The 25,081-nt window shown below is 41.1% G+C and overlaps 1 protein-coding gene across 1 annotated transcript in view; it reads left to right on the plus strand.

Annotated features, from left to right (window-relative positions):
- The first annotated feature begins 213 nt into the window (after positions 1-213).
- The window catches only part of LOC140199796 (T-cell immunoreceptor with Ig and ITIM domains-like), a 70,653-nt gene continuing 45,785 nt past the window's right edge, over positions 214-25,081 (plus strand). The window contains exons 1-2 of the mRNA XM_072262288.1: positions 214-308; positions 21,163-21,216. Of these exons, the coding sequence (XP_072118389.1) occupies positions 248-308; positions 21,163-21,216 (115 nt within the window). The 5' untranslated portion in view covers positions 214-247. The remainder of the gene's footprint in view (positions 309-21,162; positions 21,217-25,081) is intronic.

Genomic DNA, 25,081 nt, shown 5'->3' on the forward strand with positions numbered 1-25,081 from the left:
GGTTGATTAATATCACATGAGATCAATTACCGTAAGTTATTATTTAGACATGCAGTGTTTGATATCAACATGCTAATTAAGTTTTTGAAAATTAACAGATAGAGAATGAACCAGAGTAATTAATTTGTTTTGGATACATTTAGTAGTCAGAGAAGCAAAGCTGTGGTTTCCTTTTAAAGAGCACTTCCTGCTACTACCATTGTTTTAAGCTCACTAAGTCGGTCATTACTGTCAGAGGAATTCCGAGATGGTTATTCCACAAAACATCATGATAAGAACAGTTATTGTCTGCTTGCTGATTGTGTCTGGTAAGTCTGTCATTCTAATTCTGGAAGTATTATTGAAATTGACCAAAGAATTATCTAGTACTAAACAAAACAGTGAAGTGAAAACAGAAAAAAACAATTCGAATACAAGAAAATGTCATGGACAGGAACTATCACGGATCCATCAGTTAAGTTGGTTTGACTGCAAAGATTTATGTACATTTGTTAGAATCAAAGGTGAAAATAACTGTCCGGTCCAGCAAGATGAACAGGTAAAACGTGGCTGAATCATTAAGTATAATGGATAAACAAGTCCTTTTGTGGCGTAACTAGTCTAGTGAGAAATTGACCTTACTTTCACGTCTGAAATATCAAATTCTTTTCAATTCACCTCATGACAAATTTACGCTCTGTACTGAAAGACCAAACACTTAAAAGCAGCAAAATAAAAAATTATTTAAGAGACATTTAAAAGCTGTTTTAAAAATGTTATTGGAGCTTTATAGAATGAGATCAGTTTTCATAAATGATACTTTCAACACCTTTTTGAACTATTATAAAATACCAGTTATATCTAACTGGAATATTTTGTTCAATTCTCAGCGTTGAACACAGGACGGTTGTGAAATCTTAACGATGGAGATGAGAGACTTTGGTATGTGAATAGATTGGCAAAAATGGGATTGTTCTCTTCAAGCCAGTGAAGGTTCAGAGGAGATAACATTTAAGCATTCAAAATTATTGAGGGTCTCGGATAGAAAAGCTGTTCTTAGTGGATTTAAAATTTGAGGAGAATAGTTTGAACAAAGTGGGAAAAGAACACAAGGATCAGAGAAAAAATATTTTCATGCAATGCCGAGAGGAATGGTGAATGGAGGTTCCATCACTCATGGATTGGTTAAATATTTAATGGGAAATACAAAGTTTAAATGGGAATAAAAAGGAAGACATGAGAGAAAAGCTGTTAAATGAGACTTTACTGGAGAGTTTTGAGAAAAGGCATATAGGTTTGTCAGGAGCAATGGCCTCATTCTATGCTGTAATAATTCTAATTTGTGTTATTTTTAGGTAAGTTTATCTAGCTTCTGTACACAACTTTGTCTTTGCAGCACAAAAGGGTTTGAAAAAGCATGTCACGGTGTTAATAATAAGACCTATAATGAGGCCATGGGCAACTCAACTCAAAAACTTTCTTCGCAATTTAAAGGCTAGAATACTTTTGTAGATTTTGAATATCAGGAACTTGAGTAACTGTTAGACTAAGCGGCACTTTTGAACAGCACAAAATCAAACGTTCCCTTTTTCCTTTGTAAGACAAAACACTTGCTTCACAACTGGGATAAAAACATGGTGAGCAATTGAAAATCTCTTGAATACAGTGACTTGAATGTAGAGATACAAAAAGGGGAAACCCTCCATTAGAACATGGACGCTCAGCCACATTTTGACTTTACAGATTCCCCTGATTTAGTAAAGTGCTGATCATTCCTACAACAACAAAAAGCATTTAATGAATGAACCTATGGACTCACTTTCAAGGACTCTTCAGCTCATGTTCTCTGTTCTACTTATTTATTTATTATCACCTGCTTGTTTGTTTATGTGTTACCTTTTTTGTATTTGCAGTTTGTCTTCTTTTGCACACTAGCTGTTTGGTAGAGTTTGTGTGTAGTTTTTCATTGATTCTATTGTATTCATTTGTTCTACTGTGAATCACTGCACGAAAATGAACCTCATATTAGTATATGGTGATATATATATACTTTGATAACAATCTTACTTTGAACTTTTGAAGAAATTGAATGGACAGTACTAGCAAGATCTTGTGAGGTCTTTCCAGAGAATTCGTTATGATTATAATGAACTCAACAAACTGATATTTCAACTTGCTAGTTTAATGTGGATTACTCTCATATAAAAGCTCAATGAATTATGTACCATTTACTGTAGATAACTGTGCTTAAACATCAGCTAAGGGTAGGCAACTGACTCTGGTGATGATATAATTTGGGCGGTATCATTTCAGTTTCCTATGGAATGAATTTCAAAGGTAGAATACAATGTTCAGACACTACTATAGAGAGCATTTTGCTACTAACTAGAGAGGAGTCCCAAGGCATATATAAATACAAGTAATTAGGCATTTCTTCTGCTTTTAATAGAAATGAAAATTGTCTTCATGACTAAGTTGATATTACCTGATTTACAATATTCCTTGAACATCAAAACTACCCTGGCTATATTGATCTTAACATAAAACAAAGACACTTAAATCTATATAAATTATGATACTCATAGAACACCAAACAAAGCTTAAAACTTGGGCTACTGCTGCCTGGCCTGCTGCATTCACCAGCAACTTTGATGTGTGTTGCTTGAATTTTCAGCATCTGCAGAATTCCTGTTGTTTGCATTTTTAAATTCACTACTGCGAAGCCTCTTCCGGTGATGCCTACACCGAAGAAGTTTAGATCCTGTCTCTTCCTTCAGTTAGTCCTGACGAAGGGTCTTGGCCTGAAACGTCGACTGTACCTCTTCCTAGAGATGCTGCCTGGCCTGCTGCGTTCACCAGCAACTTTGATGTGTGTGACTAAACTATTTTTCATATTTTATATCACTGCACAGCATCCATATAGAAATATAAGTAAATAATGTCAGAAAATATAATTTAATTTATGATATAGCTGCACAGATCCTGATTGTCATTTTCACTAGATGACTGCATCAGTGTCTGCCTCACGTCATGGTATCTGTTCTGTGTCTGACCAAAGTTTAGTTGCAACAGCACAATAACCGACCTAACTTCTCAGTAATATACCCATCACTTCTATTTGTCCGTTCTGCATTTCAAGAGTGTGGTAAGGGAATAAGTTGTTTCCTTTACTCTTCTTTTGCTCTTTCTTTCTAGTTTTTGTTTAAAATAATTATACTAGAATTTCTATAGAATAGATGATGTATATCCTGGGAGTTAAAGGAAGAATCTAAAAACTGAGATGAAATTAGTAAACACATTTTAGCTTGTCTTTCTTGATTAATGAATTCCATCAAAGAATTATGGATATTTGGAACTGTTTGAACAAAGGAGGAGTATCTAAAGGCCCATTGGTTTTCTGCCAGCTTCTTGTCGAGTAAGCTCGTCAGACCCATTCCTCCAATACTTCCCCATCGCCTTCAAATCATTCTCTTTCATTGTTCATCTCTTTATCTATATAAAGCTCTTGTTGCTTCCACAAACAATGGATTCTAGATTCCAACTAAATTCCCTGGAATAAGGTTTAATAACATAATTCTAATTATGTTTTGAAAGAAGAATTGTGCTGTGACCAAATATGTGGCTTGGATTTTCTGTTAAATGATGTTGACTTAATCAAGCATTTCATTGCAACAGTGCATTGAGGTAGCACAAGGCAAAACAATAACAGAATGCAGAATGAAGTGTTGCGGTTACAGAGGAAGTGCAGAGCAGGCGAGACAATAAGGTGTAAAACCATGATGAAGTAAATTGTGAGGTCAAGAGTCCATCTTTCTCTAGGGGATATTCATGGCTGATTGATCACCTAATGAAAATTGAAAGAATTCCAAAAGCAAATCAGAGAGTAAAACTCAAAGAAGGGCTAACATAAATAACCCCTGGAAAAGAGTTAAAGACCAACCTGCCAAGATCATATTGAATTATTAATTATTACTTGCATGGTGGATTCGTGTGTGCTGCTCATTGGGAAACAATTCTGTAATTGGCTAGAACCACAAGGATGAATTTCTTGAAACTAGCTCACCCTCTCAAGTTTAAGGCTGCATGTGGTTGCAGCCCATGCTGGGAGGCATTCTGCATCTCATCCTGGGAGATATTGAAGAATAGCACAGTTCTGCAGAGACTGTGTTCCATGCCTTTTAGACACAGGACTAGAGGCTTTGGAAGATGACAACCATATGGGGACCATAGAAGGTCTACAGATGTACAGGATAGGGAGAACAACCCAGGGTTGCTTTTACTCTTAGGAATTGCATATAGTGTGCAAACATTTATTCAGCTCAACCACACCAGTTTTTCCAAATTCCACCGGTTAACCCACTTGGCTCATACACTCCTCATGACACAAAATTCTCATTAATCATCATACCACATCATATCTATCAGTCCTAACATCATACCCAAGACATGCCCTCTTCTCATTGCTACCGGTAGGAAGGAAATACAGAAGCCTGAAGGCACACACTCACCGACTTAGGAACATATACACACACATACACACATACCAGTGCAGGTTTATGTATAGATCATACAGCTTATACACACTACCAGATATTAAAATATAACATTACCAAACCTAAGCATGCACACAAAATGCTGGAGGAACTCAGCAGGCCAGGCAGCATCTATGGAAAAGAGTTTAGTTAACGTTTTGGGCCAAGACACCTCATCAGGACTGGGGAAAAAAAGAACTTTTCTGTTCCAGTCCTGACAAATGGTCTCGGCTGTACTCTTGTCCATAGATGTTGCCTGGCCTGCTGAGTTCCTCTTGCATTTTGTGTGTGTTGCTTGGATTCCGTGCATCTGCAGATTTTCTCGTTTAACCTTACCACACCTGAGGTTCACTTATTCCTCATCCTTGCATCTCACTTGCACTTTATTCCACAATCAAAAGAGACCAGCAGATTGTCAGCATATACTGTACACTTCTGCTTTCTCTTCTCCATTCTGAGCATTATAGTTTGCTTCTTTTGAAGAGCAAGAACTACATGTAACTAACGGCTGAAAAAAGCAAAAAGAAAGATATACGCACACTGTCAATCAAGTGATATTTATTCCACGCCAGCCATCACAATTCTGCACATAACTCAGAGGTAATTTTAGAGGTGCGATGTGGATACAGCGAGTTGCAGAACACAGTATTCCTGCAGGGATTAAGAAGAGCACAGATGCCAGCTCCTCAAAATGCATGATTACCAAGTTCTGCTGCAAAGAATTCTAATGATATCTTTGATCAGGCAGCTTACAGACAAAAACTGATGGGTATATGCAATGGAATGTGGAAACCTACTGAAACAGCAACAACCTTGCACTCAGTATCAGTGGGACCAAAAAGCTGATTGTGGACTTTAGGGAGGATAAGATGAGGGAACACAAACCAATCCTCATAGAGGGATCAGAAGAGGAGAGAGTGAGCAATTTCAATTTCCTGGGTGACAAGATCTCTAAGGATCTAGCCTGGTCCCAACATGGCAAGAAGGACAGGCCGGTGAATATACAGGATAATTTGCTGCAATATAGAAATATAGCAAAATCGGCAACAGATTCTGATCTAAGTGTACTGTACTTAAATGCACGCAACATTAAAAGTAAAGTGGATGACCTTGCTGCACAGCTGCAGGTTAAAAGATATGATATTGTGGCCATCACCGAGTCATGGCTAAATGACGGATGTGATTGGGAGCTGAATATCCAAGGATACACAGTGCATAGGAAAGATAGGAAGGTAGGTAAAGAGGGTGGCGTGGCCCTGATAGTAAGTAACGATATCAAATCAATAGAAAGGACATAGGATCAGAAAAGGTAGAATCCTTATGGGTAGAATTACGAAATGGCAAGGGTAAAAAGACACTAATAGCAGTTTATATACAGGCCTCCAAACAGCAGCCGGAATGTGGACTACAAGTTGCAGCTGGAAATAGAAGAAGTGTGTCAGAAGGAAAATGTCAAGATAATTATGAGGGATTTTAATATGAAAGTGGATTGGGAAAGTCAGGAAGGTAATGGAGCTCAGGAGAGGGAGTTTGTAGAATGCCTACAGGATGGCTTTTTGGAGCAACTTGTCCAGAAGCCCACCAGGGGACTGGCTGTTTTGGATTGGGTGCTGTGTAACGAACCTGAGGCGATTAGGGAGCTGGAGGTAAAGGAACCTCTTGGAAATCGTGATCATAATATGATTGAATTCAGTTTCAAATTTGAAAAGGAGAAGCTGGTATCAGGTGTATCGATATTTCAGTGGAACAGGGGAAATTACAGTGGTGTGAGAGAGGAACTGGCCCAAGTCAATTGGAAAAGTAAACTAAATGGAGGGACGGCAGAGCAGAATTGGATGAAGTTCCTACAAGAAATAAGGAAAATGCAGGAAAAATATATTCCAAGAAAAAAGAAAATCATGAATGGAAAAATGGCACAAATGTGGCTAATGAGAGAGGTTAAGGCAAAAATAAAAGCAAAAGAAACGGCATACAAGGAAGCAAAAATTAGTGGGAAAAATGAGGACTTTTAAAAACTTACAGAAGGAAACTAAGAAAGTCATCAGGAAAGAAAAATGAATTATGAAAGGAAGTTGGTGTTTAACATAAAAAAGGATACTACTAAGAGATTTTTTAAATATATGAAGAGTAAAAGAGTGACAAGGGGTAGATATGGGACCGATTGAAAATGATGCTGGAGAAATTATAATGGATAACAAAGAGATGGCAGAGGAACTGAATGAGTATTTTGCATCAGTCTTCACAGTGGAAGACATGAGCAATATACCTGATAGCCAGAGGTATCAGGGAATAGAATTAGGTACAGTCAAGATTACTAGAGAGAAAGTACTTGGGAAGCTAAGTGGACTAAGAATAGATAAGTCTCCCGGTCCGGATGAGGTGCACCCAAGGGTTCTGAAGGAGGTGGCTCTGGAGATTGTGAAAGCATTGGAAATGATTTTCCAGGAATCAACAGACTCTGGCATGGTTCGGGAGGACTGGAAGGTCACAAATGTAGTTCTGCTGTTTAAGGAAGGAAGGAGGCAGCAAAAAGAAAATTACAGACCTTTTAGCCTGACACCGGTAGTTGGAAAGATATTGGAGTCAATCCTCAAGGACGAGGTTATGAAATACCTCGAGGTGCATGACAAGGTAGGCCGAAGCCAGCATGGTTTCATGAAGGGAAGATCCTGCCTCACCAACCTATTGGAATTTTTTGAGGTAATCTCGAATAAGATTGACAAGGGAGAGGCTGTGGATGTTGTGTATTTGGATTTTCAAAAAGCCTTCGATAAGGTGCTGCATATGAGGCTGCTTATTAAGATGACAGCCCATGGAAAGATAGGAAATGGGTGGAGCATTGGCTGATAGGCAGAAAGCAAAGGGTGGGAATAAAGGGATCCTATTCTGATTGGTTGCCAGTTACTAGTGGTGTTCCGCAGGGGTCGGTGTTGGGGCCGTTTCTTCTTACAATGTATATCGATGATTTGGATTATGGATTAAACGGTTTTGTGGCTAAATTTGCGGATGACACCAAGATAGGTGGAGGAGCACGAAATGTTGAAGAAACAGGAAGGTTGCAGAGAGACTTATTCAGTTTAGGAGAGTAGGCAAAGAAATGGCATATGAGATACAACATTGACAAATGTACGGTTGTACATTTTGGAAGAAGAAATAATGGGGCAGATTATTATTTAGATGGGGAGAAAATTCAAAAATCGGACGTGCAAAGGGACTTGGGGGTCCTCGTGCAGGATACCCTAAAGGTTAACCACCAAGTTGGATCGGCGGTAAGGAAAGCAAATGCTATATGTTGGCATTCATTTCAAGAGGAATAGTGTGTAAGAGTAAGGAAATGTTGATAAGGCTCTATGGGGCATTAGTGAGACCTCATTTGGAATACTGTGTGCAGTTTTAGGCCCCCTATCTTAGAAGGGATGCACTGATGTTGGAGAGAGTTCAGAGAGGATTTATGAGGATGATTCCTGGAATGCAGGGGCTAACATATGAGGAGCATTTGTTGGCTCTTGGACTGTATTCATTAGAGTATAGAAGAATGAGAGGGGATCTCATAGAAACATTTCAAATGTTGAAAGGGTTGGACAGAGTAGATGTGGAAAGGTTCTTTCCCTTGGTGGGTGAGTCCAGGACAAGAGGCCATAGTCTTAGAATTAGAGGGTACCCAGTTAAAACAGAGATGCGGAGAAATTTTTTTAGCCAGAGGGTCGTGGATTTGTGGAATTCGTTGCCACATACAGCTGTGGAGGCCCGATCATTGAGGGTGCTTAAGGAGGAGATTGACAGGTATCTAATTAGTCAGGGTATCAAGGGATATGGGGAAATAGCCAGAAATTGGAACTAGATGGGTGAATAGTTTAGCTCATGGGGGAGCTGCGGAGCAGACTCGATGGGCCGAATGGCCTACTTCTGCTCCTTTGTCTTGTGATCTTGTGATATCGATGCAGCTATAAAGAAGGCAAGACAGAAACTATATTTCAATAGGAGTTTGAAGTGCTTTGGTCTGTCAATTAAAACTGTCATGAACTTCTATAGATGAGCTATGGAGATCATTCTGACAGGCTGCATCACTGTCTGGTATTGGGGGGGGGGGGGGTATACTGCACAGGACCGAAAGAAGTTACAGGAAGTTGTAAAATTAGTCAGCTCCACCTTGGGTACTGGTCTCCATGGTACCCAACACATCTTTAAGGAACGGTGCCTCAGAAAGGCAACGTCCATTATTAAGGACCCGAATCACACAGAGCATATCTTCTTCTCATTGTTACCATCAGGTAGGAGATACAGAAGCCTGAAGGCACACACTCAGTGATTCAGAAACAGCTTTTTCCCCTCTGCCGTGCGATTCCTAAATCGACATTGAACCCCTGAATGCTAGCTCACTTTTTAAAAATTTGTATCATTTCTGTTTTTGAACTATTTTTAATTTATTCAGTATTCATATATAAACTTACTGTAATTGATTTATTTATTTTTCTTTCTATATTATTATGCATGGAGCTGTGCTGCTGCTGCTAAGTTGACAAATTTCACGACACATGCTGGTGATAGTAAACCCAGTTCTGATTCAGAAAAGTGTCAATGAACATGGAGAGTTCTTTAAGTCATAGAGATGTACAGTAACGCAGTGTGGAAACAGGATCTTCAAGCCAACCTATCCATGGTGCCAACCAAGCCAGCAACATTTGCCCACAGTTGGTCCATATCCCTCTAAACTCCTCCCATCCATGTTCTTATCCAAAAGCCATTTCAATAGTGTTATTCTATCTGCACCAATTTCCTCCTCTGTCAGATCATTTCATATTCCCGCCACTGTCTGTATGGAGTTCCTCCCGTGATCGCATAGGTTTCCTCCAGGTGCTCTGGTTTCCTCCACAGTCCAAAGCCATACCTGTTGGTAGGTTAATTGGCCATTGTAAATTGTCCCATGATTAGTCTAGAGTTAAATCAGGGGTTGCTGGGTGGCACAGATTGGTGCCAGAAGGGCCTATTCTGTGCTGTATCTCAATACATACATATATAAATATGTATATGCAGCACATTCTGCATGAAGAAGTTGCCCCCTTAGGACACTTTTAAATCCTAAAACCTATGCTTCATGGTGTTTAATTCCTCCTCCCTTGAGGAAAATGACCACATGTGTTTACCATATTATGGCCATCATGATTTTATATTATTTAAGGCCACCACCATCTCCTACAATCCCAGGAATAAAGTCCTAGCCTGCCCAACCTCTCCCCATAATTCAGGCCCTCAGGTTCTGCAGCAGCCGCATACAGTAAATCTTCTCTGCACTCTTTCCAGTTTAATGATGTCTTTCCTGGAAAAGGGTGACCATTTACAAAGTATGGAAATGTTTACCCAGTAAGTTGTATCGTTATCTCATGCATTAATGTCCAAATCTATCATAGAATAGCCAACTGCAACCCAGAAATACAGATAGCAGTACTAAAAGTTAAAGTCAGTGGTTCTTTGCTGCCTGCCTTGGTGAAAACTGTATCAATGCATCCTGATGAGTGGAGCAGAAAACAAACTGGTTGAGAAGGTCAGCAGGACTGGATTGATGTAAGGTCACACCTGAAACATTGACTACTTCTGGCTCCACGGATGCTACCTAACCCATTGTTTTTCTCCAGCACTTTCTTTTGTGCTCCAGACTATAGCATCTGCAGCCTTCTTGTACTAACTGAGGAGAGTGGACTCTCACCTATGACAGCTTTAGGAATTCTCACCATGAACTCCACATATACAATGCCCTGTCACGTACCCCATGACGGGTTAAAGAACCAGCAGAGATGGAAAACACTTTGGAGTCCAGCATTGCTACTAACTAGTGATATTTATTAGTAACTACGCAATACAGTAATATAAATACAGATAAATCAAACAGGTTAGCAATGATTATATATAAGTAAGTGTGGAAATATATGAAAACCAAGCTTCTTTAAGTCTAGGGGTAAATAGATAGTCTTACGATAATGAGTAAAGTTCAGTTCAGTTCGTGGTATTGAGTTGAGTAGTGATGGAGAGAGAGAGAGAGATTTGAGTCTTCAGTTGAGCTGACACCGATCTTCCCGTTGTCCTCCAAAGTCCTTTAGAAGTGACCACAACAAAAGGGGACCATTCTTCTGTGGTGGAGCTATCAACCCAGGCGAGGGCTGACACACAAACAACTCCCCACCGGTCATGCCCTGTTCACACTGTGAGAGCCACTGATCGATCCACCAAAACCCACTTTTTCTGTGGGCACAACAAAGCTCATTCAGTGTCCAAAATCATGTGTCTCAGGTCTATCACCTAACCTTCTATTTATCTCCCCATACTGAATACCAACTGTCTCTCAGATAACAGCTCTTCCCTTCTCTCTCTGTAAGAATATAGAAGCTGAAATCAGTGTCCTTATAAAAAGTAAACATGCTGCAGAGAAACCATAACATTGATTGTCCATCAAATAACGCCGCCCTCGGTCACCATAGTGACCCACGAGCTGCTCAGTGCCCTCTCTCTCCGAACTCAGCAGAAATCCAAAAGTTAGTCTCAGTTCTTTCTTGTGCCTGAAAGTGACAGTCCACAGAAAATATAAACCTTAGGGGTTCTTAACACCATCTCAAAGCAGTCTTCGCCTCTTTGTCTGTCTGTCTGTCTGTCTGTCTGTCTCTCTCTCTCTCTCTCAGTAACAAGGTGTCTGGTGTTGAACAACTCCCTCTCACTTTTTAAAGGTATAGTCCATAGGGGTAATCGAGCACAGTTCTCAGTTCTTAGGGGTAATTCAGGACCCCATCACAGTACTAAAAGTTAAAGGCAGTGGTTGCTTTGCTGCCTGCCTTGGTGAAGACTGTATCAATGCATCCTGATGAGGAGTGGAACATAAAACAAACTGGTTGAGAAGGTCAGCAGGACTGGATTGATGTAAGGTCACACCTGAAGCATTGACTACTTCTGGCTCCACGGATGCTACCTAACCCATTGTGTTTCTCCAGCACTTTCTTTTGTGCTCCAGATTACAGCATCTGCAACCTTCTTGTATTAACTGAGGAGAGTGGACTCTCACCTATGACAGCTTTAGGAATTCTCACCATGAACTCCACATATACAATGCCAAAGGCTACTGTCCATTACACATGCTGCAAATTCTGAGCCATTTGGGTTGGCTCAGGGCTTGTAATGTGCTGTAGATTTCTACAATTCTGTGATTCTATCATTGCTTTGCTTCATCTGGTTTATATTATGGTTTGATTCCTTCCAATTTGATTAATTTATTCATATTTCAATTGCAAAGATTATGTTAATACAACATTGAATCCATGATTGTATTGTTAATTCCCTGATATGATTTTATTTTTCATCCTTCCAATAATTTCCCATTATTAGCTGAAAGATGTGCTATGCATCTTTGTAAGTTCACTAAAAACCTCTATTGTATAACAACTCTCTTTACATTTTCTTTCACTTTTGAGTATGTATGGTTTAAGGAATTATACAAGTAATTTACTTACTATAGAGTGTACACTTTAAAAGGAAATAAATTTGTGTAATTCATCTCCCCATTTTGTTCATGTGACCTGTACACTAATGTGCGTTGAGTACTGTGCCAGTTCTGCCATAGTCAGAAGGTAGTTTTGCAGTTTTGGTCTCCAAATTTGAGGAAGGACATTCTTGCTATTGAGGGAGTGCAGCGTAGGTTCACAATGTTAATTCCCGGGATGGCGGGACTGTCATACGTCGAAAGGTTGGAGTGACTAGGCTTGTATACTCTGGAATTTAGAAGGCTGAGAGGGGATCTTATTGAAACATATAAGATTATTAAGGGATTGGACACGCTGGTGGCAGGAAGCATGTTCCTGCTGATGGGCGAGTTCAAAACCAGGGGCCACAGTTTAAGAATTAGGGGTAGGCCATTTAGAACGGAGTTGAGGAAAAACTTTTTCACCCAGAGAGTGGTGGATGTATGGAATGCTCTGCCCCAGAAGGCTGTGGAGGCCAAGTCTCTGGATGCTTTCAAGAAAGAGATGGATAGAACTCTTAAAGATAGCAGAATCAAAGGTTATGGGGATAAGGCAGGAACTGGATACTGATTGTGGATGATCAGCCATGATCACAGTGAGTGGTGGTGCTGGCTCGAAGGGCTGAGCGGCCTACTCCTGCACCTATTGTCTATAGTGAACTTGAGCCCCAGATTAATGGGTGTATACAGAATCTCACCTGAATTGTTTTGGAAATAGTCCTACATTGCACTAAGATCTGCTGTCCTTTGAATATGTTGTTCTGCAGGGCCAAACTGTGTTCTCTCAAGTAGGCATAAAACTCTTTCACAAGATCTGTTCACCTCAATTGTTAGTGGATCCTGTAAATGTATGATCATGTCTGGGTGCCCTTGGAGAGGAAGCCTGTGGAGCCCATATGTATGCTTGAGACCTTCTGTGGCAGGAGGATGAGTGGAATTAAAATGCATCTTTGAGTTTAAAAGAAAAAAAAATCAGTTATTCAGAATATTGCAGTTCTGGATATTCAGGAAAAAAGTAGCAAAAACAATTGTCTCACCCTAGAAAGGCAAATCATTCAGAAACATAGAAAACCTGCAGCACAATACAGGCCCTTCATCCCACAATGCTGTGCCAAACATGTACTTACTTAGAAATTACCTAAGGTTACCCATAGCCCTCTATTTTTCTAAGCTCGATGTACCTATCCAGGAGTCTCTTAAAAGACCCTATCGTATCCGCTTCCACCACCGCCGCTGGCAGTGCATTCCACGCACCTACCATTCTCTGTGTAAAACAACTTACGTCTGACATCCCCCTTTACCTGCTTCCAAGCACCTTAAAACTATGCCCGCTCATGTTAGCCATTTCAGCCCTGGGAAAAAATCTCTGGCTATCCGCACAGTCAATCCCTCTCATCATCTTATGTACCTCTATCAGGTCACCTCTCATCCTTTCTTTGTCACCCCAAGGAGAAAAGGCCAAGTTCACTCAACCTATTCTCATAAGGCACACTCTCCAATCCAGACATCATCCTTGTAAATCCCCTCTGTACTCTTTCTACAGTTTCCACATCCTTCCTGTAGTGAGGTGACTAGAACTGAACACAGTATCCAAGTGGGGTCTGACCGAGGTCTTATATAACTGCAATATTACCTCATGGTTCTTGAACTTGGCTGATGAAGGCCAACACACCATATGCCTTCCCAGCAACATTGTTGACCTGTGCAGCAGTTTTGAGTGTCCTATCGACATGAACCCCAAGATCTCTCTGATCCTCCGCACTGACAAGCATCTTACCATTAATATTAAATTCTGTCTTCAAATTTGACGTATCGAAATGAACCACTTCACAATTATCTGGGTTGAGCTCCATCTGCTACTTCTCAGCCCAGTTCTGCACCCTATCAAGGTCCCACTGTAACCTCTGATGACCCTCCAGACTATCCACAACACTCCCAACTTATGTGTCATCAGCAAGCTTACCAGCCCACCCTCCTACTTCCTCATTCAGTCATTCATAAAAATCACAAAGCGGAGAGGTCCCAGAACAGATCCCTACGGTACACCACTGGTCTCCGTCCTCCATGCAGAATACTAACTATCTACAACCACCCTTTGCCTTCTGTGGGCAAGCCAATTCTGGATCCACAAAGCAAGGTCTCTTTGGATCCCATGCCTCATTACTTTCTGAATGAGCCTTGCATGGGGAACCTTATCAAATTCCTTACTGAAATCCGTATACACTACATCCACTGCTCTACCTTCATTAATGTGTTTTGTTACCTCCTCAAAGAATTCTGTTAGGCTCATAAGGCACAACCTGCCCTTGCCAAAACAAACCTGACTATCCCTAATTATATTATGTCTCTCCAAATGCTCATAAATCCTGCCTCTCAGGATCTTCTCCAACAACCTGCCCACCACTGAAGTAAGACTCACTGGTCTATAATTTCTTGGGTTATCTCTACTCCTTTTCTTGAACAAGGGAACTGTTGTGTTCTTTATGTTTATATGTACCGTGGGTTAACAATAAAGAATCATATTCTGGAAGAATTAGAACTTTTATTTACAGCAACAAAACCAAACCATGTTTTTACCAAGCTATGTTCCAGATCATTCTATCATATCTGTACATGCTCAGAATTCTTTCACATCATTACACGTGATATCACCACAGGAACAACATTTGCAGTCTTCAAATCCTCTGGTACTTCTCCCGTCCCTATTGATGATTGAAAAGTCATCGCCAGAGGCTCAGCAATCTCCTCTCTTGCTTCCCACAGTAGCCTGTGGTATATCCTGTCCAGTCCCAATGACTTAATACCTATCAACAACTCCAAAACATTCTCTCTCTTGATGTCTATACACTCAAGCATTTCAGTCCGCTGCAAGTCATCCCCACAACTGCCAAGGTCCTTTTCACTGGTGAATACTGAAGCAAAATATTCATTAGTACCTTCGCTACCTCCCCCAGCTCCATGCACGTTTCCACTACTGCTCCTGATTAGTCCTATTCTCACACGGCTCAACATCTTGCTCTTCACATATTTGTAGAGTACCTTGGGGTTTTCCTTAATCCTGCTTGCCAAGGCCTTCTCACGGCCCTTTCTTGCTCTCCTAATTTCATTCTTGAGCTCTAACAGTACCTAGTTTCTTGAACCTTTTGTAAGCTTTTCTTCTTAATTAGATTTTCTACATCCTTTGTACACCATGGTTCTTTTACCTTGCCATCCTTTCTGTACCTCAGTGGAACATGCCTATGCAGAATGCCATGCAAATGTTCCCTGAGCATATGCCACATTTCTGCCATGCATTTCCATGAGAATATCTGCTCCCAGTTTATGTTCCCAAGTTCCTACCTAATAATATCAGATTTCCCCCTACCCTACCCTAAACCTGACTAGGATCATTTCCCAGTACCAGATCAAGTACAGCCTCTCCTCTAATTGGCTTATCTACATACTGCATCAGAAAACCTTCCTGTACACACCTATCAAACTCCATCCCATCTAAACCCCTTGCTCTAAGGAGATGACAGTCAATATTAGGAAAGTTAAAATCACCTATCACAACAACTTATTATTATTGCACCATTCTACAATCTGCCTCCCTGTCTGCACCTCAATGTCTCTGTTACTATTGGCGGGGGGGGGGGGTTGTCTATAAAACACACCCAGTAGAGTTCTTGCCCCCTTCCTGTTTCTGACTTCCACTCACACTGACTCAGTGGACAATCCCTCCATGACTTCCTTCTTTTCTGCAGCTATGACACTATCCCTGATTAGCAATGCCACTCTCCCACCTCTTTTGTCTCCCTCCATGTCCCCTTAGTAACATCTAAAGCCCAGCACATTCAGCAGCCATTCTTGCCCCTGAGACATCCAAGTCTCTGTAAAGCCCACAACGCCACACTCTCTAAGTTCATATCTTGTTTATGATACTCTTTGCATTAAAATAAACAGATTTCAACCCATCTGGCGGAGTGCATCTTTTCTCTACCATCTGCCTATTCTTCCTCACAAACTCCCGACAAGCTGTCTCTACTTGTACACCAACTGTTCCATCCTCTACCTCTTCACTTCGGTTCCCACTCCCCTTCAAATCTAGATTAAACCCTCCCCAATATCATTAGCAAACTTTCCTTTCAGGACATTAGTTCCCCTCCATTTCAGGTGCAATCCGTCCCACCTGTACAGGCCACCCCTTCCCCAGAAAATGTTCCAAAGATCCAAGAACTTGAAACCCTTCCCCCAGCACCATCTCCTCAGCCACTCATTCATCTGTGCTATCTTCCTGTTCTAACCTTCCCCAGCTCATGGCACCAAGAATAATCTGGAAATTACCATCCTGGTGATCCAGTTCTTCAACCTCCTTCCTAGCTCCCTAAACTTACTGCGCAGGACCTCTACCCCTCTCCTGCCTGTGTCATTGGCACCAACATGTACCACAACCTCTGGCTGCTCACCGTCCCCTTCAAGAATATTCTGCAACCGCTCAGAGACATACTGGACCCTAGCACCCGGGAGGCAACACACTATCCTGGCATCTGTTTTGCTGCTGCAGAATCTCCTATCTGTTCCCCTAGCTATCGAGTCCCCTATGTCTATCGCTCCACCTCACTTCGCCCTACCCTTCGGATGCTCAGAGCTGATCACAGAGCTATTGGTATGGCTGCTGCTGCCTTGCCCAGACAGGCCACCCCCCTCAGCAGTATCCAAAAGGGGATACCTGTTGCTGAGGGGAATGGCCACAGGGGGACTCTGCACTGAAATTTTTTCTCCCTTATCTCTCTCAGTGTTTGCCCATCTACATAATAGAATGAAATAAAAATGTTAAAGCAAAATGAAAAGAATGCCAGTACTGAGAGTATGTGCCAATATTATATGGACAAATTAATCATACTTCAGTAAAAACTCAATCTTATGATTAGAATGAATACTATATGGAAAGAGACTTCTATAAATCATTTACTTTTATGTATGGTTTTAATGTCATGTATTGATGTCTGTTTACTCTTACCTGTTCAATTATATTATAGGCAGTTGGCTTGATATAAAATTCTAAGTAGGCCTACTGGATTAGCATTTCATGAAATCATGTCTTGTCCTTACACAACAGAAAGATTACATTACCTGTAAATTGAAAGAATAAAACTGGGATACGGGAAATCTCAGTGATATGAGCTATTATGCAGATATCTCTTTTGTATGCCATTTAGGATTATGTTTCCGTTCAGTTCAATAATATTCCCTTCTGAATTGAGGATGAATCTGTGCTTTCATTCTCTGTCACTTTTCTTTGTGTCTGTGAATATGGAATTGCTCCTTGGCAGTGGGACACAACAGACTGTGAGTGAATCAGCAGCCCTTTTGCACCATCTCTGGTATTACTTGTCACAGAAGAGTCAATTGGACATGGTGTAATGTGGATTGTTCCTCTCCATGAACGTGTTTTATGATGCTGGAAATGTCTACATTATTTCATTGCCTCTTAAATATAATTTTATATGGTCTCCCTAACGTCTACTTAAAGTAAATGGAAGATCAAGAAATTAGCTTGATGGAACTGTAAGTTAGAGAATCTTTAGTCTGAATACAATTTAAGTAGTAATTATTTTCACACAGTTAATTGCATTTTAAAAAACTGCAAAGCAATTTTACTGATGCTATGTGTAATTGAAGCATTTAACAAAAGGATTGACTTTTGATCGTGCTGGAAGGCAGTACCATGGGGCAGAAACAGTCTGACTATGCTCTGCACAAAGATTAAAGTGGCCTTACCTGTTTCTATCCTTTCATAACCTGCCATTCATTTCAATTGAGATGATAAAAAGAAAATTGGCTGCAAATGTTCAGATTTATTTGTGGTGAGGAAAGTGGGACCTTTTCCTTTTCTGGCCACAATGTAAATTGCTGCATATTCAAGCTTGCTGTAGGTACCGTCTTTGATTTAGTGCTATTATATATACTGGCAATTAGTCAAGCATCTTCATTTTGCAGGATTACAACTATGCTTTTCTGTAGTTGTGGTTTTATGTTCTGCCCAGAATAACCTGAATTGTGTGATTTATGGCAAAAGCTATCCTGTTTCCTATCTCAGCTTTCATACTGTAAATTTATTTCACAATTTCCTAGAAACGTAATCTGAATATGCAGCAGAGTAAATAGGGAAACCTGGAACATTCAAACCAATAACACAACCCATGTGCATCCAAAGTACTAATTATGCCAACTAATTAAAATTATATTCTGTAGATCAATATTGGCATAGCATGTGTCATAGAATTCTAAATTTCAAAAGCTCTTACTTGACTAAACTTTTTGGCGCAGTCAGAATTTTTTTATAATTACAGATTTTTAAACAACCTTTTCTGAAGATGACAACAACCATTCCAACTACCAAAACAGATCAGGAAAAAAAATAAAATCTTCTTCCATGTATTTCTAGGCAAGGATTAATACTCAATTTTGTGTTTAACAATTTGAAAAATGATTGTTTCCTCTCTCCCATCTCCATCTCTTTTGGTTGGTTGAAATACGTGTGAATCCATAAAAGATTTAGAAATACACGGGTATCCAAGGTAACCAACTTACAAGCATTAGGCCACACGAAGAGATAAGTGAGGGACCTGATGACTGTTTAAGGTTCACTTGCTGAAGTCAATCAGTAGCCGAGCACTGCTTTCTAGTTTTGTCTACTTTCAGATCAATATTGATTATAGTATCCGATCATAATTTATTCTTCGGATCTCAAAAACATGGTAGTACCTAACAGAGCCTGTTTTCCCTTTCTGCCAGATCTATGATCCCAAAGTCAGGGCTTCTTATTGCTACTTATTGGCGTGGATCTAAATGTTTAATGGTGAACTCATCCCCCACTGTTTACATGCCAACACGCTTGCAGATTCACATTTGGGTCCCATACTTAAGCACTAATTGTTGGTGCCATGGTTTTCAATACACTGTGATACTGGGCTCTATGAAATTCAGTGGCAGCGCTCCATCTGGTTGAGATCCCATAGGACTTTTGATGGAAAATGTATTGATTTCAATGAGGACTGGAGGACTGTGGGAAGGAAAAGTAAGAAGCTAGTTTTGTAATTATGTGTGGCTTTTTAGAGTCATAGAATCTTAGAACCCTTAAGCACAGAAACATGTCCTTCAGCCCATCTAGTCCAAGCTGAACTATTAACCTCTCTAGTTCCAGCAGCCTGCAACTCCAAAACCCTCCCATCCATGTATCCAGCAAAATTCCTCTTAAATGTTGAAATTGAACCCCAATCTACCACTTCTACTGGTAGCGCATTCCACACTCTCACCACCCTGAGAATGAAGATGTTCCCCTCATGTTCCCCTTAAACATTTCATCTTTCATCCTTAACCCATGACCTCTAGTTCTAGTAATGTTTTCTGCTACTGTTTCAGTTCTTTCACGGTGTCTTCAATTGATTTTTAAGGTTTAATACTTACAATACATTATATCACGTTTAGTTTTGTAACCTGGGGAAAATTACACATGCAGGACAACAAATACTTTTTCAGGTCTCAAATTCCTTTATATGTTTTAGATGTTTTAATGCAGAAAGAGGGTATCAAAATAAAAACAACAACATAAATTTTTAAAAAACAGTTCCTGCTGTTACAACCTCTGCTTAATTTCAGTCCACACCCTTGTTACGTATGCAGTATGAAAATAAATAAAAAAAATACAAAACCAATATGGTAGTGGCAATTCTAAGAAACAATACAAACAACATCAGAGTCCCACCAACCCTATATTTTATACACAACATGAAAAATCTGAATAAATACTTCTCATCTTAACTAAGAGATATACTCACTTTGGCACACATGTGCTTAACTTCCAAACACATACAGGCTCGACCCTGAAACGAGTTCTCCTCACTCAGCTATGTAAACAGAGATTAACATATTCACATTACTCTGTTACACTCACATTTGGTCATGAGACAATAAAGAAAAACAAAAATAAACTTGTGTAATATATTGCCTTGGAGTTTAAATTACTAAAAAGACTAACCTACTAGGCCGATAAGGAACTTCACAACCACATTATTCCAGAACTGATCAATTTACTTGCAAAAATCTAAAACATCCACATGTAAAACATGTCAAATTACTGATACTCTAGATTTACAAACAAGTATAAATGAATTTACATGGATATTATCAGATATTATTCACCTTTCCTCACCAAACCTGGGAAAAGCATTCAAATGGCATTCCCTCTAGAAAATGACAACTCTTCATTCTACTCCACCCGTGCAAAATGACCTCACCATTTTCTCTTAAAGGCACAGGCAACTATTTTAGCATTACCAGGGTGAATACATAAGTGCACTAACAATAAAAAATGATATTTAATAATCACCTGGTTACATTCTCCACTGCATACAGGTAAGCATCCTTGATTACTCGCTCACCGCAAAGGTTCTTTTAACCTCTAATGGCTTCTCTGAAGAGAACTGAACTTAGACTAGCCAGTCCTTGTGACACTGCTGCAGGACTTATGAAGGCCACACCTTGGACTGACCTTGGCCCGTGATGTGGGTTAGAGTGCTGTCCAGCATTTACTCTTTTACCCCTGCGGGGTGCTGCTACAGGAAGACTACCGACATCTGCCCTGTATCAGCTGTCACAGGTCCTATAGTCTCAGTCCCAGAAGGTTTGCTGTCAAGGCTAGGGCTGAGATTCTGTACATTGTGTTCTGACACATCTTCTCCCAATAGCACTCCATTCCCTGAATCCTCAGAATCTGATTTATGTCCCAGGAAAGGCTAACCTGAATTACAGGAGTTTGCAGTCTCCTTTGAGGAACTGGGGTGGGAACGTTCTCACAGGGCCTGATGTCTACCTTGTTCACCCTCTCGATAGGCCCCCCCTCCAAAGGTTCCGCCACGTATGTGTTGTCTAATTTCTCTACCACCCTGTAGACAGTTGATTTCCAAGCATCCTGGATCTTATTTCAGCCTACTGGCCTGTTCCTGAGGTAAACCAGTGTGTTTACATCAATCTTAGGACAATGAATTTTATCCTCTCGTAAGGCAATATGTTCTGCAGCCTTCTGTTCAGAGTATTCTTTTGCTCTGGCATGAGCATCACTCAGTCGTTTCTGGTTTATGTCTAACTATTCATATTTCCCGTCTACAGACTGTTCTCGCCCCAGCAGAGCATCCACTGTCAAATGGGGATCAACACAAAACAGTAAGTAATAAGGGGAATATCTGGAGGTTATGTGCAGTGTCACATCATACACTTATACTAACTCAGGTAGAGGTTCTGGCCACATGCATTTCTTTTCCGGAGGCAGTGTACGCAATGAGTCATGCGTCGTCCTATTGAAACGTTCACACTGAGCATTGCCAAAAGGATCAGCCTCAGAATCAGGTTTACTATCACCGGCATGTGTTGTGAAATTTGTTAACTTAGCAGCAGCAGTTTAATGCGATACATAATATAGAAGAAGAAGAAGAAGAGGAAAAAATAATAATAAATAAGTAAATCAATTATAGTATACATATATTGATTAAAAATGGGGAGTAGTACAACTTTTCTTAACCCCATAGAGTTTGCAAAACTCAGTTATGACCTCACTTTCAAAGTTACAGCCCTGGTCAGAATGCAACCTCTCAGGAACACCGTACTTCATAAACCATTCCCTTAAGAGCACCTTTGCTGTGGTATTCGCCTTTTGATCCTGAGTTGGGAATGCTTGGGTGAATTTTGTAAAAATGTCTGTGACTACATTCTCATGCCCATCAGCTGCTGGCTCAAGCACAGTTAAATCTACAGCAACAATTTTGAGCAGCCTAGAAGCAAGAAAGGATTTCATTTGGGGACCGGGGGACAGATCTTAGAGTGTAGCATTTTAGTTAAAACATAATGGGGACAATTTTTGATCCACTGTGCCACATCCTCGTGTATGCCCACACAAAAACATCTGCTTCTCAACAACTGCAGAGTACGCTCTATGCCTCGATGGCCCATAGAGTCATATACATACCCTAACACTTTACTCCTCAAGCTGATAGGTAGCAGAAGCTGATAACACTCCCCGTGCTTCTCATCCTCAACGACACGATACAGTAACCCCGTATGCTCCCTGATACTGTCCCAATGCTTAACAGAGACAAAACCGGTTTAGGCAGAGCTCTACGTTCCTTGCCATTCAGCTTTCATTTTCTGTCCCATACGTTTCTGAAGACACTTAACACAGGGTCCTGCTGCTGAAAAGTGTGGAAATCCCCAGCAGAATAACCCAGGAAGGTCGAGGTGTTTCCTTGCATCAGATTACTTACATCACTAGTACCTGCTTCAAGAGCTTGAATTTGCTTAACCTTACAGCTTTTATGACCAGCTGTAACCAGTGCCACGTCAAGAGCAATGCTGCGATTGATCAGACTACAGATTGCCACAGACCTGTCAAGCTCAGCATCCTCCAAGACAGGCTTAGGCTCCCCTGCAAATGGCTGCCTAGATAGAGCATCAGTCACGGTATTGCTCTGTCCTGGATGATACTGAACATCAGGGTCAAACACTGACACTGTGAGATTCATCTCTGCTCAGTTGCTCCCAGCTTGGCAGTTTTCAAGTAGGGTAACTGATTATTATTAGCTATTATGATGAATTTGGAAAGCAATAAGTAACCATGAAACTTTATCTACTATAGCCCGCTTAAGTACAAGCAGTTGTAATTTCATGCTGCTATAATTCTTATCATTCTTTTCAGCATTTCTCAATCATCGGATTGCATATGCAATAACCTTCTTTGTCTCTCCCTGTTGCTGGTATGACACAGCTCCTAGCCCATGACTGCTTGCATCGGCTCCGCTATGAAAGGCTGTGTGAAACCAGTAAAGCTGAGGATAGGTGAACTGGTCAGTTTCTCTTTGAGAAAGTCAAAGACAGTTTGACATTCTTCCGTCCAAGACTGTTTTAACAGCTGGTTTCTTTTACTGGGACTCCCTGCACTGAGACATAATTTTACTATATCATGCAGCAGACCTGCAAACTTTGAGAATCCCTGAATGAACCATCTACAATAACTACAGAAGCTTAGAAATGATCCTAAGTCTTTGGGTGCAGATGGTACTGAACAGCCGAGACCTTTTCGGGATCTGTGCCTATTCCCTTGGCTGATATCTGGTGTCCTATGAACTAAACCTCTGACATTTTTCCAATTTCACCTTCAGACCAGTCTCCTTGAGGCACTTAAGCACAGTGCCGAGCCTCTCCAAGTGTTCCTGGAAAGTCTGTGAATACACCACAATATCATCCAGATACACCAGCATAATCTGGAAGACTAAATCATGAATGTTTGCCTTCTTGAGTCTTTGAAAAGTCGTCGGCCCATTGCAGACCCCAAATGGCATGCGAAGATATTCATACAGACCAAACAGGGTTGAGAAAGCAGTCTTATGCCTATGTAGCCCCCCGGTAAGTTTCAGGCTCACTCAGCTCACTTTCATCTAGGGGGAGCAGCCTTCAGCCCCACTAAACTGGGTAATCAAGTTTGTGTGGATGCTGTATGATGTACCCCACCCCGCCAAAAAACAGGCAGTACACCATATGTGATTAAATGATTACAGTTTATAGATCTTACTGGAACTGTGTAATTAATAGAGATAAAATATAAAAGGAAAATAAAAGGCGCCAAACTTATCAAAGTTCAACCACTTCGTGCATACAGTTGGAGCTCAAGTAACGGAGTCTTCTTTCCACCATTCGATCCCCTCCGACCTCCTCGACCCACTGCCTAAGACCTACCACGGTGGTCGACCAGCGCGCGTCCAGCACGTCCAGTCCTCTTTGGTTCTCCTCCCCAAAACCCTGGGCCTCGGACTCCCACTCGGGGTCCATCCCATCGCCCAGCTTACAGCATCGCATCTCCTCTCTCTGTCCCCATCTGCCTTCTGCACCAAAGCCCGCGAAATAGCTTACAGACACACAAGAAAGAATAACATCTATCCCAATTGGTTAGCAAATGAATACAATCTTCATTATCAGTAATATAACCCAAACAAGCTGCTAGAGAAACTTTCTCAGCAGTTAACATAAAAAAGGAGCCATTTTATTCTAACATAACAAAGAAGCCATTTTTTTAACCTCAGCAGTAACATAAAAGAAGAAACCCCTTATACTCTCCCCCTCACCAAATTTAGTCATGTCCTGATGACTGCTAAATAACTCGCCAACCATTCCTGTAGACACAAAAACCCAATCCAGGTACAAACAGTCACATGGCTCTCCAAACAGTAGACCTTACGCCCTGTGCCACGGGCGCTACATAGGCCAACCTATCTGGGAGTTTCCTAATCCTTCGAGACCGCCGTACCCCTTCACCTAAACCCTTAAGGCTCGGACACTATTGAGGATACCTTGGGTCTGCTTGCCAACTCCTCTCTCAATCTCTCACTCATGCCCCCACTGCAACTCGGAGCCCCCTGTCCCGTGTCCGGGGTCCCACTTCTTTTCCTTCAGGGTCCTGCAGTAAACCAGGCTGCCCACAGCTAGCCCTCCCCACTGCACCTGACTCAGTGGGAGAAGGGCCAAAAGTCTCTTCTTAGATCAAGGGGAAGTTAGCGAAAGGCAGCATATACCACACATCCCGCACATCATGCTTTGAAGCCGTGTTCTTCCTCATTCCCTTGATCGGTAGCAGCTGTTTGAATTTATCCAAACTGAAGCACTTAGCCTGGGCTGCCTCTGCAGCCTCTTCAGCCTCGTCAGCTTCTTCTCTGACTCCTCCAACTCTCGCCCCAGTCTCAGCAGTTCTGACCCACGCTTCATGTCCATCTCCATCAGGGATGCAATTACACCACCAGCTTCGTCCAATCTGTTCTGGATCGATTTCTTGAGTTTCTGCTGATCCTTTCGAAGGTTGGTCATTGTTTCTTCTCTCTGGATTAATTCATCAGTAAATGACCACAGTTTCAGATCAGAATTATGTTTCCCCGTCTCCACTTTGACGAGCGTGAACTCCAATTCTTCAATGGTTGTCCTGGGCTCTGGCACTCGCCTCACATCATCATTCCCCCAAGGTGAATCCAAACCCTAGGCGATCATCTAC

The sequence above is a fragment of the Mobula birostris genome, chromosome 6 (assembly GCF_030028105.1).
Source record: "Mobula birostris isolate sMobBir1 chromosome 6, sMobBir1.hap1, whole genome shotgun sequence".
Classification (NCBI taxonomy): domain Eukaryota; kingdom Metazoa; phylum Chordata; class Chondrichthyes; order Myliobatiformes; family Myliobatidae; genus Mobula; species Mobula birostris.